Source organism: Cervus canadensis, chromosome 23 (genome assembly GCF_019320065.1).
Source record: "Cervus canadensis isolate Bull #8, Minnesota chromosome 23, ASM1932006v1, whole genome shotgun sequence".
Lineage (NCBI taxonomy): Eukaryota > Metazoa > Chordata > Mammalia > Artiodactyla > Cervidae > Cervus > Cervus canadensis.
This window is the reverse complement of record NC_057408.1, coordinates 253456-272644: the sequence shown is the minus strand read 5'-3', so window position 1 is coordinate 272644 and position 19189 is coordinate 253456. Positions and strand designations below refer to the sequence as shown.

The 19189-nt window shown below is 43.6% G+C and overlaps 1 protein-coding gene across 2 annotated transcripts in view; it reads right to left on the bottom strand.

Moving 5' to 3' along the window:
* The window catches only part of SETBP1 (SET binding protein 1), a 401443-nt gene that overhangs the window by 370593 nt on the left and 11661 nt on the right, over positions 1 to 19189 (bottom strand). For both annotated transcript variants that reach the window (XM_043444129.1, XM_043444130.1), the window contains exon 2: positions 8763 to 9410. In XM_043444129.1, the coding sequence (XP_043300064.1) occupies positions 8763 to 9245 (483 nt within the window). In that variant the 5' untranslated portion in view covers positions 9246 to 9410. The remainder of the gene's footprint in view (positions 1 to 8762; positions 9411 to 19189) is intronic.

Genomic DNA, 19189 nt, shown 5'->3' with positions numbered 1-19189 from the left:
AGATAAATCCGTGTCCATCTCTTGCTCGCCTGAAAGGACAAAGATGGAGGAATCACAGATTCCCATTGTATGCAACAAATAGATCCCCTTTAGCTATACTCATGATCCATCATGAGAAGCAACTCCTTTAAGACAGTTCTCCAGGGATACAGTCTGTAGTGAACAATGTTGAAATCCCCTAATTGTTCAGTGCTGTGAATGTGTTTTCATTCACAGCACTGAACAAATGAATAACTGGCTTGGCATGAAAGGCTGCCCACGTTCCTGGGCACATTCATACCTGCAAATGATTACTTCTTATTGGAAGGCATGGTGGCCCACCATGAGGGAAAGAACGGCGATCTGTTCATATCACTTCAAGAATTCTGTACCCCTTCTTCTCCACTTCCACTGATCCTCCCCACTCTGAAACTGGCTGAAACTTGTGAAAGCCGAAGAAGACAACGTGGGAAAAACCACAATAAACAAGGTCTAGGAAAAACCACTGAAGCAACCTGCATTTGATACTAATGATGATTATCAAATGGCTTCATGGGCCAGGTACCAAGGTGGGAACTACTTGGACTTTTCAGAGTCAACAAAGGCCTCCATTGTTTCCTCCGGTGAGGTCAGAGGCTGGTGGGAAGGCGAGAGAAGTGAGCCTGGGGATGGAGGGGCAGGCAGGAAAAAAAAACAAACCTAGGACTTTAGAGACAAAGACACACTGCAGGTACAGACGGAGGCCCCTGGCCTTCCTAGGGCAAGATTCAATGGAACACTATGGAAGCTAGGAAGGAGCCCTAGAAGTGATGTCATTGAAACCTGCTCTGAGTGCAGGGCTCTGACTGGCTGTCCATGTTCCAACACGCTCTGACAGCAGCCTCAGCTTGCACCAAGGGCTCTCGACATCACCAGACAGCACATAGTTCAGAATCCTCCATGCACTGGGTACAACTGCTAGTCCATGCGGGTGTTTGCATGCTGCGTAAGTCGGCACACCTCTTGGGAACCTTCGGCTCCACTGAGCTTCTGCCCTCCCCCCTGGCCACCTCTCCCTTTGCCCACTGGTTCCTCTTGTGGGGGTTGCAAGGAGCAGAGCCTTAATGCTACCTTCCAAGTCAAGTCATCCTGAGAACCAAACAAGTTGAAACCATTTCCACAAAGTAGTCTGGTATGTGCAAATTATAATATGAATTTTTAGCTTACTGTGGATAAAAAATACCTCTACAACACAAGGCTTCATTGCCTCCTGGCTTTGATTTCTGCATGTAAGGCAGTCAGGAGCCTGAACCAATGCCTGAGGCCCAGGCTTCCAGAACCTCCCTGCCATATCCCCATGCTGTCTGCCTAGGCAGTCCTTAAGCAGCGGCTTTCCAACCAAAGTGACTCATGTCTCAGGAACAAGGAAGGCAGGAGGGGACATCCTGGGATGTCCTGCATTTCAGCGTTTTGAAGGTAGGATGTTTTTCACTTAAAGTTGCAGGAATCAGAAGAATCAAAGGATGGGGCAGAGAAGGGCAAAAAGGAATTATTTCTTTTGCCTTTTATTAAAAAGAGAAGAGGTAATGTAACTGAAGGTCAACTGGAAATGCAGATACGAGAGGACTTTTTGCATGTGTAGAATTGAAGATTGAGAAGGGGGGTGACTATACAAACGCTGCGAGTGTGGCAGGGATGCAAGGAAACACCAACTGAACCCCATCTGGTCGTCCTTACGACACTACTTTGAAAGTTTCATTTTGAGTCATGCTTTGAGCTCAGCAGCAATCCTGGTTTGGCAGATAAGTGACCACAAAGATAAAATATTTTTGTCAAAGATAAAAGACCTTTGAATCGACTCTAAATAAATCCCCATACCAATTCTTAGCACCAAAAAAAAAAAAATAGCATTAGAGGCATGTTTGATTAGTAGGTGCTTGTGCAAGCATCAGAAATAAGACACTGGTACTGCAACCCACCTATCACAATTCAACATAACCATGAGCAATATAAAAACAGGATCAGCCTAAAGAAGCATACGGCTTCTGAGACAGCCCACGCCTCCGAGCACCCAGCACAACTGCAAGGTGCTGTGTGGCTAGCCATGCTGGTACTGAGGAGGGTCCTGTGGGTGAGCGGGAAGAGAGACATGCAGAACAGGAATTAAAGTGGTGAATACTGAGTGAGGTGCTGTGCTAAGCATACCAGGCACTTTCATCCCCACAAGACACCAGCAAGGAAGTGTTACTATGACCGCTGGTTTTCACACAGTTAGGTAACAGCTTCAAGGGGTTAAGAGGCTTGCTTAATGTTACAGGGGACCAGCTTCTACTGCAGGTTCTCTGCAGAGAAACTGGTCTGGAATCAGGGCCGGCAATCTTCCTAACAGATCCCTTATTTCTTATCTGAACAGTTCAAGGAACGAATGACTCTCCATCAGAACAGAACACAGTTTTCCTACTTTTACTCTAACAGGTTCATCTTCAAAGGTATGGAGTTCACCGAAGAAGGTTCCTTGTTGAACTCCAAAGTGAAACTAAGAACAGCGGAAAAGGGCCAGCGCGGTGCTGTGAACTCCCAGGGAACCCCTAACACAGGAGAAAAGTAAGAAGCACACAAGAAAGAAAGTGGGGAACCAACATCCCCAGGATATCCTCATGGAATGCAAGCTTGATAAACCTCCCCACTTTTTAAGCTCAATTCTGACGTCTGTTCCCATGATTTTAGGCCTTTTGACACTGGGGCAAAAAGGAAACAATCCGATGACAGAACAGTGGGTCCCAAAGAGAGGTCAACAATTTTGTTTATAGTAGCTAGTTTTCTTAAAGAGGAAGACTTGCCTCATCTAACAGAATGACTCTTAAAGTTTCCAGTTTTTAGAAGAGAAATAAGGTTTCAGAAGTCAATAGTTGTTTTTTTGTTTTGTTTTGTTTTGTCTGTTTGTTTTTAACATGCCAAAAACTGAAATTCAGGAAAGTAAAGCATTCTTATTGAAGCTGTTATTAACAGAGGCAGAGATGGTGCCCAGGGCTCCTGTCCCCAAGTCCAGTGTCCTTCCCCAAACACCAACTCCAGATGTTAAATATTACCTGCTGCTTGATACAATTACTTGGTGGGAAAGGTTTTTAGCTATAAAATAACTATCAGGAAACAAAATTTTCAGGTACTCTGATGAATAAAGAGGAACATACTGCTTAAAATAAAAAATCTATAGAGAGAAAATATAAAATTAAACAAGGCAAATTCAGCTTCTTATGAAGAAATGCTGGCCAGACCTACTCTCCCAGTCAGGTTGAGGGTGTTGTAGGGGAAGAAGTCCGTACACGCTGGAGTTCAAAGCATCACAGTCACAAGCACTGAAAGAGGGAGGGCAAGCCTTCAGTTAAGCAATGCACCTCGAAGTGACCAGAGAAAGTGCTGGGCAAATGGTAGAGAGAGAGGGACACCTGAACCCTAAGGAGTTTGGAAGGCTCTCGTGGGTGCTCAGGACCACCCATCAGAGTGGAGGAGGAAGTGGTGCAATACCAGAGGTCCAGCAGCCCGAGCCACCTTCCATCCCTGCCCCACACGCCCTCTAAACTGCTACCACCATAGCGAGTCAAGTGAGAAATGTGCTTCTTAGAAGCCTACAGGGAAAATGGAAAGCCCTGGTGCAGCCCTCCTAACTCACAAGTGGACCACTTTCATGCCTCTCTGCCCTACATCACTCTCATTACGTTCCCTGGACCTGCAACCCTTCTTTTCTGCAGTTCAAAGCCTGCACAGCACTCCCATTATTTATAGAATTAAATGCAAACTCATTTACTAATTTGATATTCATCACTCTCCGCAATCTGATGCCAGACTTTGTTTCCCATCTGCATCACCTAAAACAGTCTTTTTCCTCTTCATACTTTGTGAGTTTGACATAAGTAGGGTGCTATTTGAAGGATGAGTAAATGAATTTGTAACCTATTAGACTTCCTAAGAGAGGGTTATGAGTACTTAGAAGAGAATACAGGGTCTTTCCACACATGTATGATGATGTTCTACATGGGATTACTGAGAAGGAATCTTGAACATCTTCCTAGGACCATGGCAGACTCTGAGGAATATGAGATTGCTAGAGAAAACCAGTTCTCCTGATGAAGCTGGGTGAAGGTGAACATTAAGTCCAAAGAAACAAAATAGAAGTTGCATTTTGGTGAAAAGCAAATAATAATCCATAAGCAGAATAAAGGAAAAATTAAGACTTTTTAACTCATGACACTTTGAAACACTTGGAATTAAAGACAATGTACCGGCTCATGATCTTGCCACCCTTAACGTGTAGAAAAGTAGGAGAGAAATGCCCTCAAGCTGTATCCTCACCTTCCAGCAGCCCTTTCCAGTGTGGACACTTGGGGACTGGACTCCAGCATTGGCCAAACAGTCTAGAAGAATAGACTTCAAAGGCCTACCCTGCTCCTGCATAGGTGAAGCCACTGAGCCTCAATTTCCTCATCTGTAAAGAAATCTCTCTCATCTGACATCTCTGCCTCTGTAAGGACTAATAGAGAATGCAAATACAGATAAAAGAGTTAGCTGAAGGTCTGCCATGTGGCTCAATGAATTGGAACTGTTACTATGACATGTACAATGTACATTTCCCATCTTTTAAAAAAATCTTCCATTGGGTTATATCATGTGGAAACTATCATCTCTATTTGGCAGATGAGGAAACTGGGGCTTCAGCAAGGTTATACTCCAGATCCAGAATCACAAAGCCAGTTGGTGCTCATAGCCATGCCACACTTCCAACCTTGGGTCACTGTACAGTCCTTGTCTCAGAACCCCCTCTCCCTCTCATGCCATTGAACCCGGTGAGTGTCATGACTCCCACAGAAAGTCCTCAGAAAGAGGAGCGCTGCTAAGCTCTGTCCAGCTCAGAGCCTCTTAAAAACCTGTCACTGCTAGAACATTTTAAGTTCACATGTTATACCTGAACTTGCTTCTAGAGATTCATTCTCAATATTCTCTATTATTTTTATTGAGTGACCTAGAGGGGAAATAGAGGAAGCTTACATGATAATTCCACTTACCTGAGTCAATCTAAGATGTAACAACATGGCTGTGATAAAGAGCAAGATGCATTTATAGGATCCATCTGCAATCCGGGACCTGCCCAAAGAACAATTCTGAGGCCCTGAAATTCTGAGTTCTCTTCTCAGTCACCACTCCTTACCAAATGCTGCTCTTACACATCACATAAATCAGTTCATCATAAATCCTCTACCAGACAGCATCTCAAGTATCATCCTAAGTTTACTTGGAAGGGAGGTGATCCGTCCACTGGTTAGACAAGCCCACGCATCCTTGAGCCGCTGAAGTGGTATTTTCATGGGTCCCTCCTAACATCCTACTACTGACATGGCCGTGGTACCTGAAAATCTGTAACAACTCTCCAGTTTGGAAAATTGGGTCTAGGTTTGAAATTCAGAATAAAGCTCTTAAGGATACCACACACAGCAGCAGCAGAACATGTACAAACAGAAAAAGAAGAGAACTCGCTGTGATATGTAAGGAATGCCATAATTATCCTATAGAACTTTCCTTTTACCAAAAAAAAAAAAAAACAATGAAAAAGCAAATCATTTGCGATCCAATGTAAGCTGTCTTTGCCTAAGGCTGCCAAACAATGACTTGAACAAAACTGACTGGTCTGCAAAAGTAAAACAAACAACAACAACAACAAAGCACATGATGACTAACACTCATTTTCCCAGCCTCCGAGTTTGGAGGATAAATCTTTCAAAACAAAATGAGATAAAACCAAATCCCTGTAATCCTAAAACTCCCTGCCCTTCCCCTGAGTCAAGGGTCAACAAGTGTTTTCGGTAAGAACCAGACAGCAGATAGTTTAAGCTCTGAGGGCCATACACTCTCTGTCACAACTACTCAGCTCTGCTGTCGAAGTGCAAAAGTAGCCGTAGCCAAAATATAAATAAATAGATGTGGCTCCATTCCAATGAAACTGCATTTAAGGACATTGAAATTTGAATTTCATATAATTTTCCCATGTTACAAAATATTATTCTCTTTTTTATTTTTTTCCAACCATTCTTTGCTTGCAAGCTGTACAAAAATAGGCAGGGGTCTGAATTTTGCCCACAGACTAGTTTGCCAACCCTGCTCTAAGTCAGCATATATGATCAGATGACACCCAAGGAGGCATCTCCACTCAATCAAGGACCAGCTCAATAGAGGTGTTTTCTAAGTGCTTAGCAAAAGACCTGACTCCCAGGGATCACTCCATGTACACTTCTTCAATGAGCAACTTGCCTCAATAAAAGATCCAGAAGACTCGATTTTAGAGTAAGACACTGACCTAATGCTTACAAAATGCCATCCTCATCCTTTTCCCTGTCCCAAATTAATGATCATGTAGTTCCCATTCATACAAATAAATTCTGCAAGCTCATTCCACTGAACTTTTCAGTACAAATGGTAGGCAAGGTTTCCACCTCTCTACCTTAGCTCCAGCTTTTACTTACTCCTTACAAGAACTAAAAGAGTAATAAACTTACCATACTAATCCAATATAGATCAGAGAACTTCCTATCAAATGATTAAGACCCAGTACTGATAACTTTATTGATTCATCTCTGGAAAGTATCAGCTCTAGACATAATGTAAAAAGGATAAAGAAATAAAATACGAAGCAATTTTCATAGATAGTCCCATTTCAGAGCCAGCATAACACAGCATTATGCATTTAATTTCAGCCCTCCCCCTTTTTCTCTCCACCTCCAATTGCTCAGGCTTAGAAATGCATACTTAGTAGGTCACATATTCAAAGAAGCAATTTCATCTCTCTTTCCAATAAAGTACACAAAGGGCATCCAACTTTTTGGGTGAGAATCACCAACCTGAGAATTTCAGATATAAGAGTGGAGGTCCACTGCACATTTCAGCTTTGAAATCATCCCTGTGTCACAAATTCCAGAGTTTTATTCTGGGGCATTCCAACAGGCAGATGCCTATATTTGGGAACAGTCTTACAGCCTTAAGGAAGTAGTACTGATCAGGACAACTTACTCTTTCTAGGACTGTGAATTTTGGTTTGCACACCCTAAACTGTGGACTGCTGCTCAAATTCTGGCGGTGATGGTGATGAAGGGAAAACAGTTCCCACAGTTTTCAAGACTGCTCTCCCCCACAAAAATCCAACAATACACTTTGTGCTATCTCAGTGACCAAAGACAAAGATACTCATTTTCAAAGCTGAAAAGACTTCAACTCCAAAGCAAAATTTAACTTTCCAAATGGAGCCTGCTTGGATTTCTTTGTATTTGCTTGCAAAAATCTCAAAAGTTTCCACGTACATATAGATAATCTTTGATTTTATATCAGAGAACCCAGAAAGCATCGCAAAGTTGTAAACGGGGACAGGAGAAGTGAAAGCACTTATCTCCATGCTATGTAAAAACACACCAATTTCTAAAGATTTTTTTGTGTTCCAAGTGTTAAAGAAGATGTCAACTGCCCTGGCTTGCCCAGGATTGAAGGGGGTCCTGGATACAGGACTTTCTGTTTGAAAACCAGGTTAGTCTGAGCAAACTGAAAGTGTTGCCCACCCAGAAAAGTCTTTTCTAGTCCAATTTTTTTTTTTTTAACTGCAACAAATCAGCCGAAACACCTAGCATGAGGAAACGCACAGCCCAACACTAAAGAAACAATATGATTCTTAGCAGTTTATTGAAAATGACTACACCACAGCTCAAAAACCACTGGCAACAGAAAAACCAGATTATTTCTGGGCTATAACGGAGAAAGGTTCATTCATATGGGCCATTTTATCTTCCATCATGCCCAGAGTCCAAATATTAATAAATAAGATGTGAGAGAATTACAAAGACTCTGGTTAACATCTACAACCTAAAACTCCAGAACTCTTGTCAACAAGAGGACTCCTTTCAGAGGTGTTTACAAGACCCAGAGATTCTTGGAAAAAAAATTTTCTAGACTAGGGCAGCCCTCTGCTATCACAGCTGAGTGCCACATCCCTCCCAGGAAAGGAGGTCTCTGTAACCCTCTGCAACATAAAACAAATACAATGAAACCTTAGATCCGTACATCCACCAAACTATATCATTAATCACCTAGAGATCTACTTTCCACACCCACATTGACTTTTATGAGGAAAATGACAATACACTGAGTTCATCCAACACTTCACCTGAGAAGTCTACAATGTGTTAGACAAAGCCTCAACAGTCCCCTGTCTCTTCCATTTCTCCAGCGCCAGCTTGAAAGCTCACCACTGGCTCCTGGGAGGATGATCTTTCAGCTGAGAAGAGCCTCAATTTACTATAAAGACTGGGCTTCCTCACTCAAGTAAGCAACTTGTCTATTTTAGAAAGATGTACAGAAATGACTAAAACCAAAAGGGTGTTGTAACGGTGCTTGACTGTTCTGAATGACCAAAATTTTCAACTTCCTACTCTTCACTATGAGAACAGATGTAAATATTAAACCAAAAAAAAACAAGAAGCATCCTCAAAATTCTCTCACAGCTTAGCCAGATCAGACCCAGCCAATTGGCTGCTATGCAATAAATAGGAACTTCCAGGAATATAATTGTAGTTTTTTTTTGTTTTGTTTTCAGTCGGTAGAAACCATAATATTAAACTGGATACTATACCAAGACATAGGAGACATTTTCTGTAGGCCACAAGTGTTCCATCAAAGAAATGAGTAATTTATAAATAAGCAAGTAGCCCCTCAACAGTTGAGGATAAAGTAGCAAAAACAAACCAAAAAACCTAGTCAACAGGGATCCCTACCTTCTTTTTGGAGTGGCTTCTTTCCTCCTCCTTTGTGGCTTTGCTATTTTTCCCAGCACGGGACACCTTCTGGTCCGACTGCTTGATGGTGATCTTGATCTCAGGGGGGCATATATAGTTCTCCAGATTCTTTGGGGGTTTCTTAGCCCGTTTCGTGGTCTGAATCTTCAGCTTCAGACTCCCCTCTGTGAAATTGGCCTCCTTGATAGAAAACTCCTGTTCTTCCAGGCCATCTCCTGCCACCCATTTCTCACTGTCTGCGTTGGAGTTGGAATCCACATCCCGCCCTGAGCCCAGTTCATCCTCCTCCTCTGGCTCCATGCATTCTCCACCTGCTGGGATTCCCTTCCCAGTCTCCGGAGCAGACAGCAAAGGTTCTCCAGTACAGTTAGGAGTAGTCGAGGGCTTGGCTGAGGAGACTGGCAGGAATTCCGACTCACTCCCCCTCTGCCGGGAGCCACTTAAGACTTCCCTGGACTCCATGACAATCCTCCAGTTGCCAAGAGTTCTCAGGAGAGAGACAGGGAAAAGGGAAAGGTGAGAAGAGACGGCACCCAAAATTCCAAGGAGAAAGTGGTCCGGCTGCTGGGCTCAGAGCCCTAGGGAAGGAGACACCGTGAGGTTGTTCAGAAGAGATCAGATCTGCAACTGAGAAGCAGAGAGATAATTAGCCATGGCAGGCAGGAAAAAATGACCTCAAAGGTAACTCAAACTAAGTTCCAGAAGTCCCATCCTACTTATCTATGGCATTAGAAAAAAATTTTTTAAATGATTTGAAAGAAATCAAACCAGAAAGTGCACATCCCCAAACTGTATTACATGGGAACAGAGGGGGAGACACACGCACAGACAGTTTTTCATTGAATTGTTACTAATTTTTATGGTTGTGGGTCCAAGAATAAAGAGAGATGAGTCCTCCAGTCCAGTAACAAGCTAGATGCTTCTTATACCAAAGCCACAGCTGGCTGAGTCACCATCAAAGCCAACCATGACAAAAGGAAGTCTAAGCGCTGATACTCAGGTCTGTGGAAACTGCATCTGGCTGGCTTCTTGCACAACTTCCCTCTCACATGTGAAGAACAGTCTGCAAAGCTGAACACAGTCCTGGGCTGCCTGGGCCAAGCTCTCCATCCCCTCAGAAGAAGAGCTTCTGGACTGTTCTTTCTTTATCATCTTGCATTGTGAATTATTTTAATCATGCACATGTCTTGCCTTTATTTCTTAAAACAAATGCAAAGCCGAGGTGAAGGTTTGTAAAAGGAAAACAAAGAGTTCAGTAAGAAATTACTTCTAGTGCTGTGATTAATGCAAAACAAATGCTAAATGTGTTTCTGACACAAAAGTTATTTAATCGCTATCTATCTTTTAGATAAAAATAACCACCCGAGACAGTTTTAATTCCCTTCCTAGCCCTTAAATAAAGTGGCATTATGTCTACATGACAACAAAAAAGAGAGGGGGAGAGAGGGAGCGTTTCACAGGCCTTTGGAAGTGTCAGGAATCCCTGCAGGATTTTTTTATTCTCCCTTTCTCCTCACCAAGCTATCCTTCACCCTTATTCACTCCATGTCCCATTATTCCCAACTTTATACTCATCATTTTAAAGCTCAAAAGAAAGCCCAAATGCTCATTTTCAAGAGAAAACTTCAAGCCCTGGGGCTGTCCTGAACTTCAAGACATCATCTCCTCCTACCCCAGCTGTAGATAAGGTTACAACCAAGCCTTTACAAATGGCCACTCAGCAGAAGACACTGAAGCATACTGTTAGCTTTGAGCCCATCATTTAAGGACTTGACCAGCAAATGTACCCACCAGAAATTTCCAGAAATGCCCACAAAGACACATTTAGAACAGCCAAGAACTGGAAATCGAGCAGGTACTTCCACCCTCAGGGATCAGTAGATTTTCAGCTGACGCCCCATGAGGAAGCCAGCCAGCAAGGCAGCAGGGCTTCAACATGGACCCTGCTCCCCAGAGAAGCCCAGGAACATAATCAGCTCCTGGAAACTACTCAGCCCCGCAGGAAGACATGTTTACAATTGCTTCCACTTGGGGGAAAACCCAATGAATGCAGCACCTCTGCAAAGAAGCTGCTGTTTGGTGAGAGCATCCTCCCCAAAGCTGTCAACACTGAGCAGCAACCTGTGCCCCATGCTACAAAAGGGCCAAAGTCCCCACTGAGGAGCAGAGGAGGGCAGTTAGACCAGTTGACACTTGATGTTTTCTTTACTGGTGAGGTTCCTGTCTCATCTAGACTGACCTGCCTACTTGCCCAACACCTTAGATAATTTTTAAAAAGTCATATTCATTGAGGCCTCTCTTATTGGTGTCAGATAACACACTGTTGTTGGAGGCATCAAGATGCCTGAGAACCTGTCCCTGCTGACCGCTACTGAGCAAAAGCCCAGTAGGTCTGTCTCATTTTGTGCATTAGGTTCATACAAATTGGCAGCCATGTTTCTTATGGCAGCAGTGTTCAGTGGTTTACTCCCTCTGACAGGGATCTCCAGTGTAGCATTTTAATATCCTGGTACCTACCTAAAAAGCATATTTTGGTCAGAGCAAAAGCTGAGGCATATTCTCCATAAAAAGTTCCTAAACTAAATCTATTTGGACCTTTGAACCAGAGTAGGTCAACAGCTATTGCCAGTTCTGTGATGAGAGAAAAGAAGGTAAAATCTAAATTTTAGAGGAATAGATAGGAGTATGAGGTAGATGAATTATCAGTATTGAGAAAGCATCTTCCATTTAAACAATGATTCACTTCAGAGTTTCTTATATTTAGTAGTATAAATCAGTAGCTAATGAATATAGGACACAAAGTTCCAAAACTGAAAACTCAAATAGTAAGAGATCCACAAAAACTGAAAATTCAACTTTTTTTTTTTTCAGCTCTAGTCAAGATCCTAAGAAATGATTAATATACAAGTTTTTTCATCAAGGAGGTTATACTCTTGAAGAGAGAGTTGAAAAACAAAGCAGAGAAGATTTTTACCTCCTATAATAAAGGGTAGAAACAAAGGGAAGAGAAAGGGTTTTCTACTTGGGCAAGGTCTGTCTACACAGAGAGAAAACTACATAGGAAGGCCTCAAGAGAGCATCTGACCTTGAGGGGCCTCAATAAGTAAAGTGGGAAGAGGCAAGACATGGAAGAGAGAAGGAACAGCATGAGGCAAGACCTGGGCAGGGGTGCACAGGGTTACGTTCAGGAAAAAGAAAGCTGAGGTTTGACTAGGAAGTGTGGTACAATTGGGAACTGGTGAGAGAAAAAAGGTGACAGCCAGATCACGGACATCCTTGACATCCTTGGAAGGCATGCCGCTAATGAGCTGGATTTTATCTTACAGACAATGGGAAGCCATTTAAGTAGGGGATGTCAGTAGGGAAGAGGTATTAGTAAAGCTATGCTTTAGAAAGATAAATTAAGGGAACCCGATATTAGAGACAGGGGGACCATAAAGAGGCGTGGCTGAAATTCGATTCTTGTTGCACAAGGACCAAACCAAGGCAGCGTATTACCTGATGAACACTAGAGATGAAACCATAATGCAGTTTCAAATAATCCCATCCAGGAACACATCAATTCCAAACTTTCCATATTTGTCTACCTTAAGAATTCAGTCCTAGAGCTCATTAGCCATCAAGCTGCATTCCCTATTCAAGTCAAACCAGTCTCCACAGTGGCATTACACACTCAAGAGTTCTTTCCACCTTGATATTTTTATAGAATCTCTTCTTATATCCTCTCTCAACCATCCAGGCAATGCCTGGCATACAACTGGTATTTTCCAAATGTTTGTTGTATAAAGGAATGAATGGACAAAGAAACAAGCAGATCCCATGCCTTCCCACATTTCAAGGTCATGCCCAAGTCTTCACTTCTCCATGACAACATATTGCAAACTCTGAACCACAGCACTCACTCGCTGGCCTAACTGAACACGGCTTGCAGCTGTAGAGCTTGCCACTAAATACTAGTCATACATGGTCTCCTCATTGTTTCCAGGATACAAATCTTATTTTCCTTTCTTGATTGCAATTCAGGCTCAGGCTGAGGTCGATGATGGCTGTACAACACTTACATTCGCTTCAGCACCCAGTGCAAGATGGGGCACAGGGAGGACTTCCTGAGGTTCTTTCTGAATGAAAATGAGTTAGCCCCTGACTGCTCATCAAAGTCCTGTGGTTCAAACGACTCCAACTGCAGATCCACCCAGGCAGGCGGTCCCTGCGCAGTTCACTGTCTATGCCCCTCAGGGCCACATGCAAGAGAGACACTTTCAAAAGTAAAGAGCAAAGAAACATAAACCTTCTGTTTACTGCACCAGCACACAAAGCTGCCGTTCTCCTTTGCCTCCTCCCAGCACGGAGCTGCCACCCCAGATTCGCAGGGCCAGTTTTTTCGTGCATCTGGGAGAACACTGGGAGTCCTCCTGTGGCACCACCAGCCAACCTACCCCGTGAGCACACGCACACACTCACGCTCAGATGAAAGTGAAAACAAAAGCAAGGTGAAAACCGTTCGCCTTGTCACATTCCAGCAGCCAGGGGCTCCTCCAGAGTGGGCAGCACACAGAGGACACTTCGTGCTGGCTCAGGCCTCCAGGCCAACAACAGTTAACCCATCTGTGGCTGACTGCAGGACCGGAGGTGAGAGAAGCCCTACAGGTGCAATAACACGCGCTTAGGAAATGACCACTCAGCAGGTCCCAGGGGAATAGAGGGGTGAAGGGAGGGATGTGCTGGGGAAAAAACACTGAGAAAGCAATCCAGAGACTGGGCCTGCCTTTCCTCAACAGTGAGGTGCTAGACAAGTCAATCTGAGTCCCTTACTCCGTACTTAGCAATGAATGCAACAAGACCAAGGTCTCTTCCATACTCTAGACTGTGTAATTACACCTAGCACAGTTATAGACCTATGAGACACTCCAAAGTGGGTACTGTGAGCCTACAGAATTATTCATCTGAGGGCCAAGGGGAATCTTGCTTGGCTCTATGTGTTTCATGACCCAGATGAGTCCCAGGGAGGAAGTTCATCCTCTCTTCTCCATGATCTGTAAAATGGAAGAATTTTTCCTAGTCTAGAACACATTCTCCACCTGCAGCCTTGAGGGAACTCTTAGTAATCCCGGAACTTGGTGGAAATGCCAGTTCTCAAGCCCCACCTATGGCTGCAGGGATAGGCCCAGCTCTCTGGCTGGTACCAAGCCCTCTAGGAAGTTCTAATGGGCTTCGGCGTTGCCTGGTCTATGTGCTTACCCCTACCAACTGACTTTACCAAAGGGCACTACTACTCTATATTTAAAGGGGATTCTCCCTCACTATTCATCTGTGGCATTTTACTCATCTATGCAATCCCAACACCTAGAACAGTGTCCAATGAATAATGGGCACTTGAGAAATGTTGGTTGACTAAATTAATAAATTAACAAATCTCCTCATGCTGGGCTTCCCAGAATTATCTACCTCTCCCATCTGCTTTGCTTCCAGGGCATATTCAGACCATCATCACCCTGACCAGTGCTTTCCAAAGTGTCAGTCTGGTAGAACTGATACAGCCCTTCGCTTACATAACAGGAGCCAAAAGATGTGGACTCTGGACCTAGTTCTGACACCTAGGAGCTCTCATAAGACTCTTTCAGCCTCACTGTCTCATCATTAAAATGGGGGAAAAGATGACTTCCTGATCTTCCTCATTACAGTTTTTTCTTTTTTTCTAATGGAACTACATGCTTCTTATAAGTTTTTTAGATAACACATACAACTCATAAGGTCCTAAAGGCAAACAATGACAAATATCTGAAGGGTCTGCTGCCTCATCTCTGACCTTTCTCAAACTCCCCCAGAACTCCTCATCCTCAACCCTACCTCAGCTCCTTATTATGCAAATTCCATAAAGTTGGACACATCTTTGATCTTTACATTGCCCATATAATCCTCAGATCAGAACTTTTTCCCCTCAAAACTCTGTAGAATGTCTTCTAGTGCTTGAAGTAAAAGAAGAGAAAATGGAAGCCAGTCTGGTTTTGTTTCCTTTGTAGACAATGTGTTTTATGCTTTTCTAACTGGAATTTTTTTTATTATAATACAATTTTATGAATGACAAAATGAGGAATGTGGATCTTACTTATTTTTCCTGGAACAGAGTGAGACTTTTCGATCTGAAGTGCAGGTTGTTTCTAATTCAGAATCATTCTCTTCAATTTATTCCTTTAGCTATTTCTTCTATTCAGTGGTTTTGTCTTTTTCTTTCACCTCAGTTTAGAACTCTAATCTCTGTTCTCCATTTCTCTGATTTTCTCTCTCACTGTTTTCATTTCTTTATTTTGCATCATGCAAGAGCCTTCCCTAATCTAAGGTCCATAACACCAATTTAATTTTGTCTCTCATGCCCCCTTTGCCTTTATCGACCTCACTGTGGATGTCTAATTTTGCAATTGCACATGTTGCATCCCTGCAATCTTTCTTACTCTATTCATCCTTCTTTCTGCTAAATTCTGATGCTTTTTCATCTCATAACGCTCTCTCTTTGTTACTTTATGCTCCATTTCCACCTGGGGCGGAGGGGGGGGTGGTGGTCATGATTCTTCCTGTTGCAGATGTCTAGTAGCAATCTAAAATTCTTATTTAACTACTGTTGTAAATAATATCATAATACCATTCCTTCTTCCTTGTTCTGAGTGCTAGTGCCAGCGTTCAGGCACTCAATCATATCCAACTCTCTGACCACATGGACCGTGGCCCTCCAGGCACCTCTGTCCATGGAATTTTTCAGACAAGAATACCACAGTGGGTTGCCATTTCCTCCTTCAGGGGATCTTCCCAAGCCAGGAATCGAACCTGCATCTCCTTCATTGACAGGCAGATTCTTTACCACTGACCTACCTGGGAAGCCCTTGGTCTGAGTGTTTCACCCCTAACGTCTTGTGTTTTATTCTCTCTCTTTAGTCACGCTCTAATGAGGAAAAAGCCATGCAAGGAAGCCTTGGCCTACAAAGAAAGTACTAGACAGCTTTGACTCCACCTTCTATTCAGCTTGAAGTCAGTCAAGTCCTCCTCTCAGAGCTATGGCTGTTATCAGTGATCTGGTCACCTCAGATCCTTGCAAACATTAACAGCGGTGTGCTGGGGCTCATTAGAGCCCATCCATGTGAGTTCTTCCCAACTCCACTTTCAATAGTGTCAAGTTGATAGCTTGAAAATCAGCTGGGGTGGGAGTATTTATACCACAAGAACAGCAAACGTAACAAATCAGGGCTTAAAAAAAAAAATCTGGAGAACGAAGTGTTAAGCATTTATACCAGTGATAGAAAACATCTCCATACTACCGTTTTGCAGATTCTTCTGTCAGTTTCTTTACAACTCCAAGTAGCCGAAATGCACAATGTGCACTGTCGCAGAGACTCTTTATGTCTTCCTCAGAACTTTCCTTGAGGAAATGTCTCTGCCCAGAAGTCAAAACCTCCTCCCAAACCTCCCTCCTCCAGTCTTGCCTATGTTCTCTGAAAGCTGTAGACTTTGAGAATATGTATAATGATGTTAGGGAAAAGACAGTCTTTGGTCGTTTTATTAAAGTTGTCCATGCAGAAGATCTGATGATGGCCTAGTTTTCTTGTTGACAGAAATTGTAAGTTTCTGATTGCAAAGGGACAAAACTGTGTAAAAGGATGGAGTGTGAGCCTCTGTGGCTTCAGATAGGGAAGCAACAGTATTTTCAATTGAGGCTCATCAGCTATATATAAGAATCCTATCTCAAATTCCAGCAAGAGATGGATCATCTGTCTGACTTCTGCATTGGAGTGGTTGAGCGTTCATCTTTCTATGCGTCTTCCAAGGTATTTAGGTGGAGAGTCAGAAGTGGCCTTTTCCTCTTAAGGGCCTTTACATGTGTCTGGGATCCACTTTTGCCCCCCTTGAGTTAATGCCTTTTCATTATTCAGGCCCTGGTCTGAAAGTCTACCTGCTACAGAGGCACACAGAGTAAAAGCTCCATAAACACCGATAAAGTGATCAAGCAATCCAACCCATGTCGTTGTTGTTTAGTCACCAAGCCATGTCTGGCACTTCTCTGACCCCATGGACTACAGTCCACCAGGCTCCTCTGCCCATGGGATTTCCCAGGCAAAAATACTGGAGTCGGCTGCCATATTCTTCTCCAGGAGACCTTCCCAACCCAGGGATTGAACCGACACCTCCTGCCTTGGCCTTCCCTGAGCCACTAGGGAACAATCCAACCCTTGCCAGCTCTCAGTCACTGAGGGCAAAGGCAGCTCTGCAGACAGCTCTCTGACCCTGCAAACATAGCAGTGGTCTCCAGCAGAGAATGAAGATCAGACTCAGTGACTTTATTATGTTACATGGACTTCCCTGGTGGCTCAGTGGTCAAGAATCTGCCTGCAACACAGAAGCCAGAGGAGACACAGATTCGATCCCTGGATCAGAAAGATCCCCTGGAGGGAAGCATGGCAACCTACTCCAGTATTCTTGCCTGGAGAATCCCACAGACAGAGAAGCCTGGTGGGCTACAGTCCACAGGGTCACAAAGAGTTGGACACAACTGAAGTGACTTAGCATGGATGCACACACACCTATATGGTACATTCCTGATCACAGATCCCCTCCTCCAAGCAGCACTGTCTGAGTACTCCATCCACCACATTGCAGAGCAGCATGTCCCCAGGTGTAGCTTCCTCCAAATCCCGTTGATTTGCATAACTTCATGTAATTCCCTAATTCTTCTGGCTGGCCTGTCCTTTCTTCTTTCACCAGCTGGTTATCTCTAAGCCATTCTTCAATAATTGGGTCAAGTGTCAACTCCTTCATAAAGACTACTTGGGCCTTCCTTTTCTCCTACTTTTCTCTGTGTGTACAAATGTACCCACACATATACACAGTCACACTCACAGAAGGTCTTACTCTCACTTTCCTGGGCATTCTGCTATCGAAGCATTTGGCAAACTGTATTGCAATGTTCCCTTATTTATCTCTCCCACCAGATCAAGGACTCCATAAGGAAGGGGCTGGGTTTTAAGTGGGTCTCTACCATATACCAGAGAATAGTGAACACTCTCAGTAAGTGTCCCACAGCAAGTGTCCAAACCATGTCTCCTCTTGAAAAGAGGAATGGAAGTAGCACTGATTTGAGGTCATGGGTTTAGATTACTTAACCTCTCTTTTCCAGTGAGTAATTGTGTTCTCAAGTATTATACTTAAACTGTTTGTTTCATATGGAAACTTGGTAATAATCCTACCTCAAGGGTTGTTTGAAGAAGTAATTGAAGATAAAAATAAGATATTTATGGAGATCATGTTGGGATCACCTTAGTGGGTATTCAAAACTTTAAGTAAATTTTATTTACTCCCACAGTCTGTGTCACCCACACTGGCATTAGGCCAAATGCTGCCTTCTCCTCCCTGATTCCAAGTAGAGCCTGAGGTTTGGGAGTTGGAGACCAACCTCCTCTGCCTTCCTTTACAATGGGAAGCACATACAAGTAGTTTAATTTGTATCCACTAACTTGAGTGTTTTGAAGTTGTTTGACTATTGCTTTCTTCTTGTACCTAGTTTGTCCTGTGGAGGAAATAAGACTTAATGCAACCACGAATTCCAGATTCAACTCCCCACTCTGCCATTTGGAGCTAGGTGGACTTAGGCAAGTTCTTTTTTCTCCCAGGGTCTCCTCATCCACATCTGTAGAATGGGGAGGTGATGAGGTGAACTCTGTTGGCCCTTCACCTCTAACCTTCTTAGGTGCTGAGGCTTCTCTCCTCAACTTGACAACCAAAAGCCTTTCAAAGACAGAGCTGGTACCCCACACCTCTTCATAGGTTTTACTGGCTCTGCAGCTCTGCTTGGCAGTTCAGTTCAGTTCAGTCGCTCAGTCGTGTCTGACTCTTTGCAACCCCATGGACTGCAGCATGCCAGGCCTCCCTGTCCATCACCAACTCCCGGAGTTTACCCAAACTCATGTCCATTGAGTCAGTGATGCCATCCAACCATCTCATCCTCTGTCGTCCCCTTCTCCTCCTGCCTTCAATCTTTCCCAGCATCAGGGTCTTTTCCTATGAGTCAGCTCTTCGCATCAGGTGGCCAAAGTATTGGAGTTTCAGCATCAGCATCAGTCCTTCCAATGAACACTCAGGACTGATCTCCTTTAGGATGGACTGGTTTGTTCTCCTTGCCATCCAAAGGACTCTCAAGAGTCTTCTCCAACACCGCAGTTCAAAAGCATCAATTCTTCGGCGCTCAGCTTTCTTTATAGTCCAACTCTCACATCCATACATGACCACTGGAAAAAGCATAGCCTTGACTAGACGGACCTTTGCTGGTTGAGCCTAACACAAAACTGAGAATTGGTCTCTGTGCTCAGGGATCCCAATGACAGGGAGAGGCAGAATCAAACTTCCGAGGCCTGAGGCCAAACGCA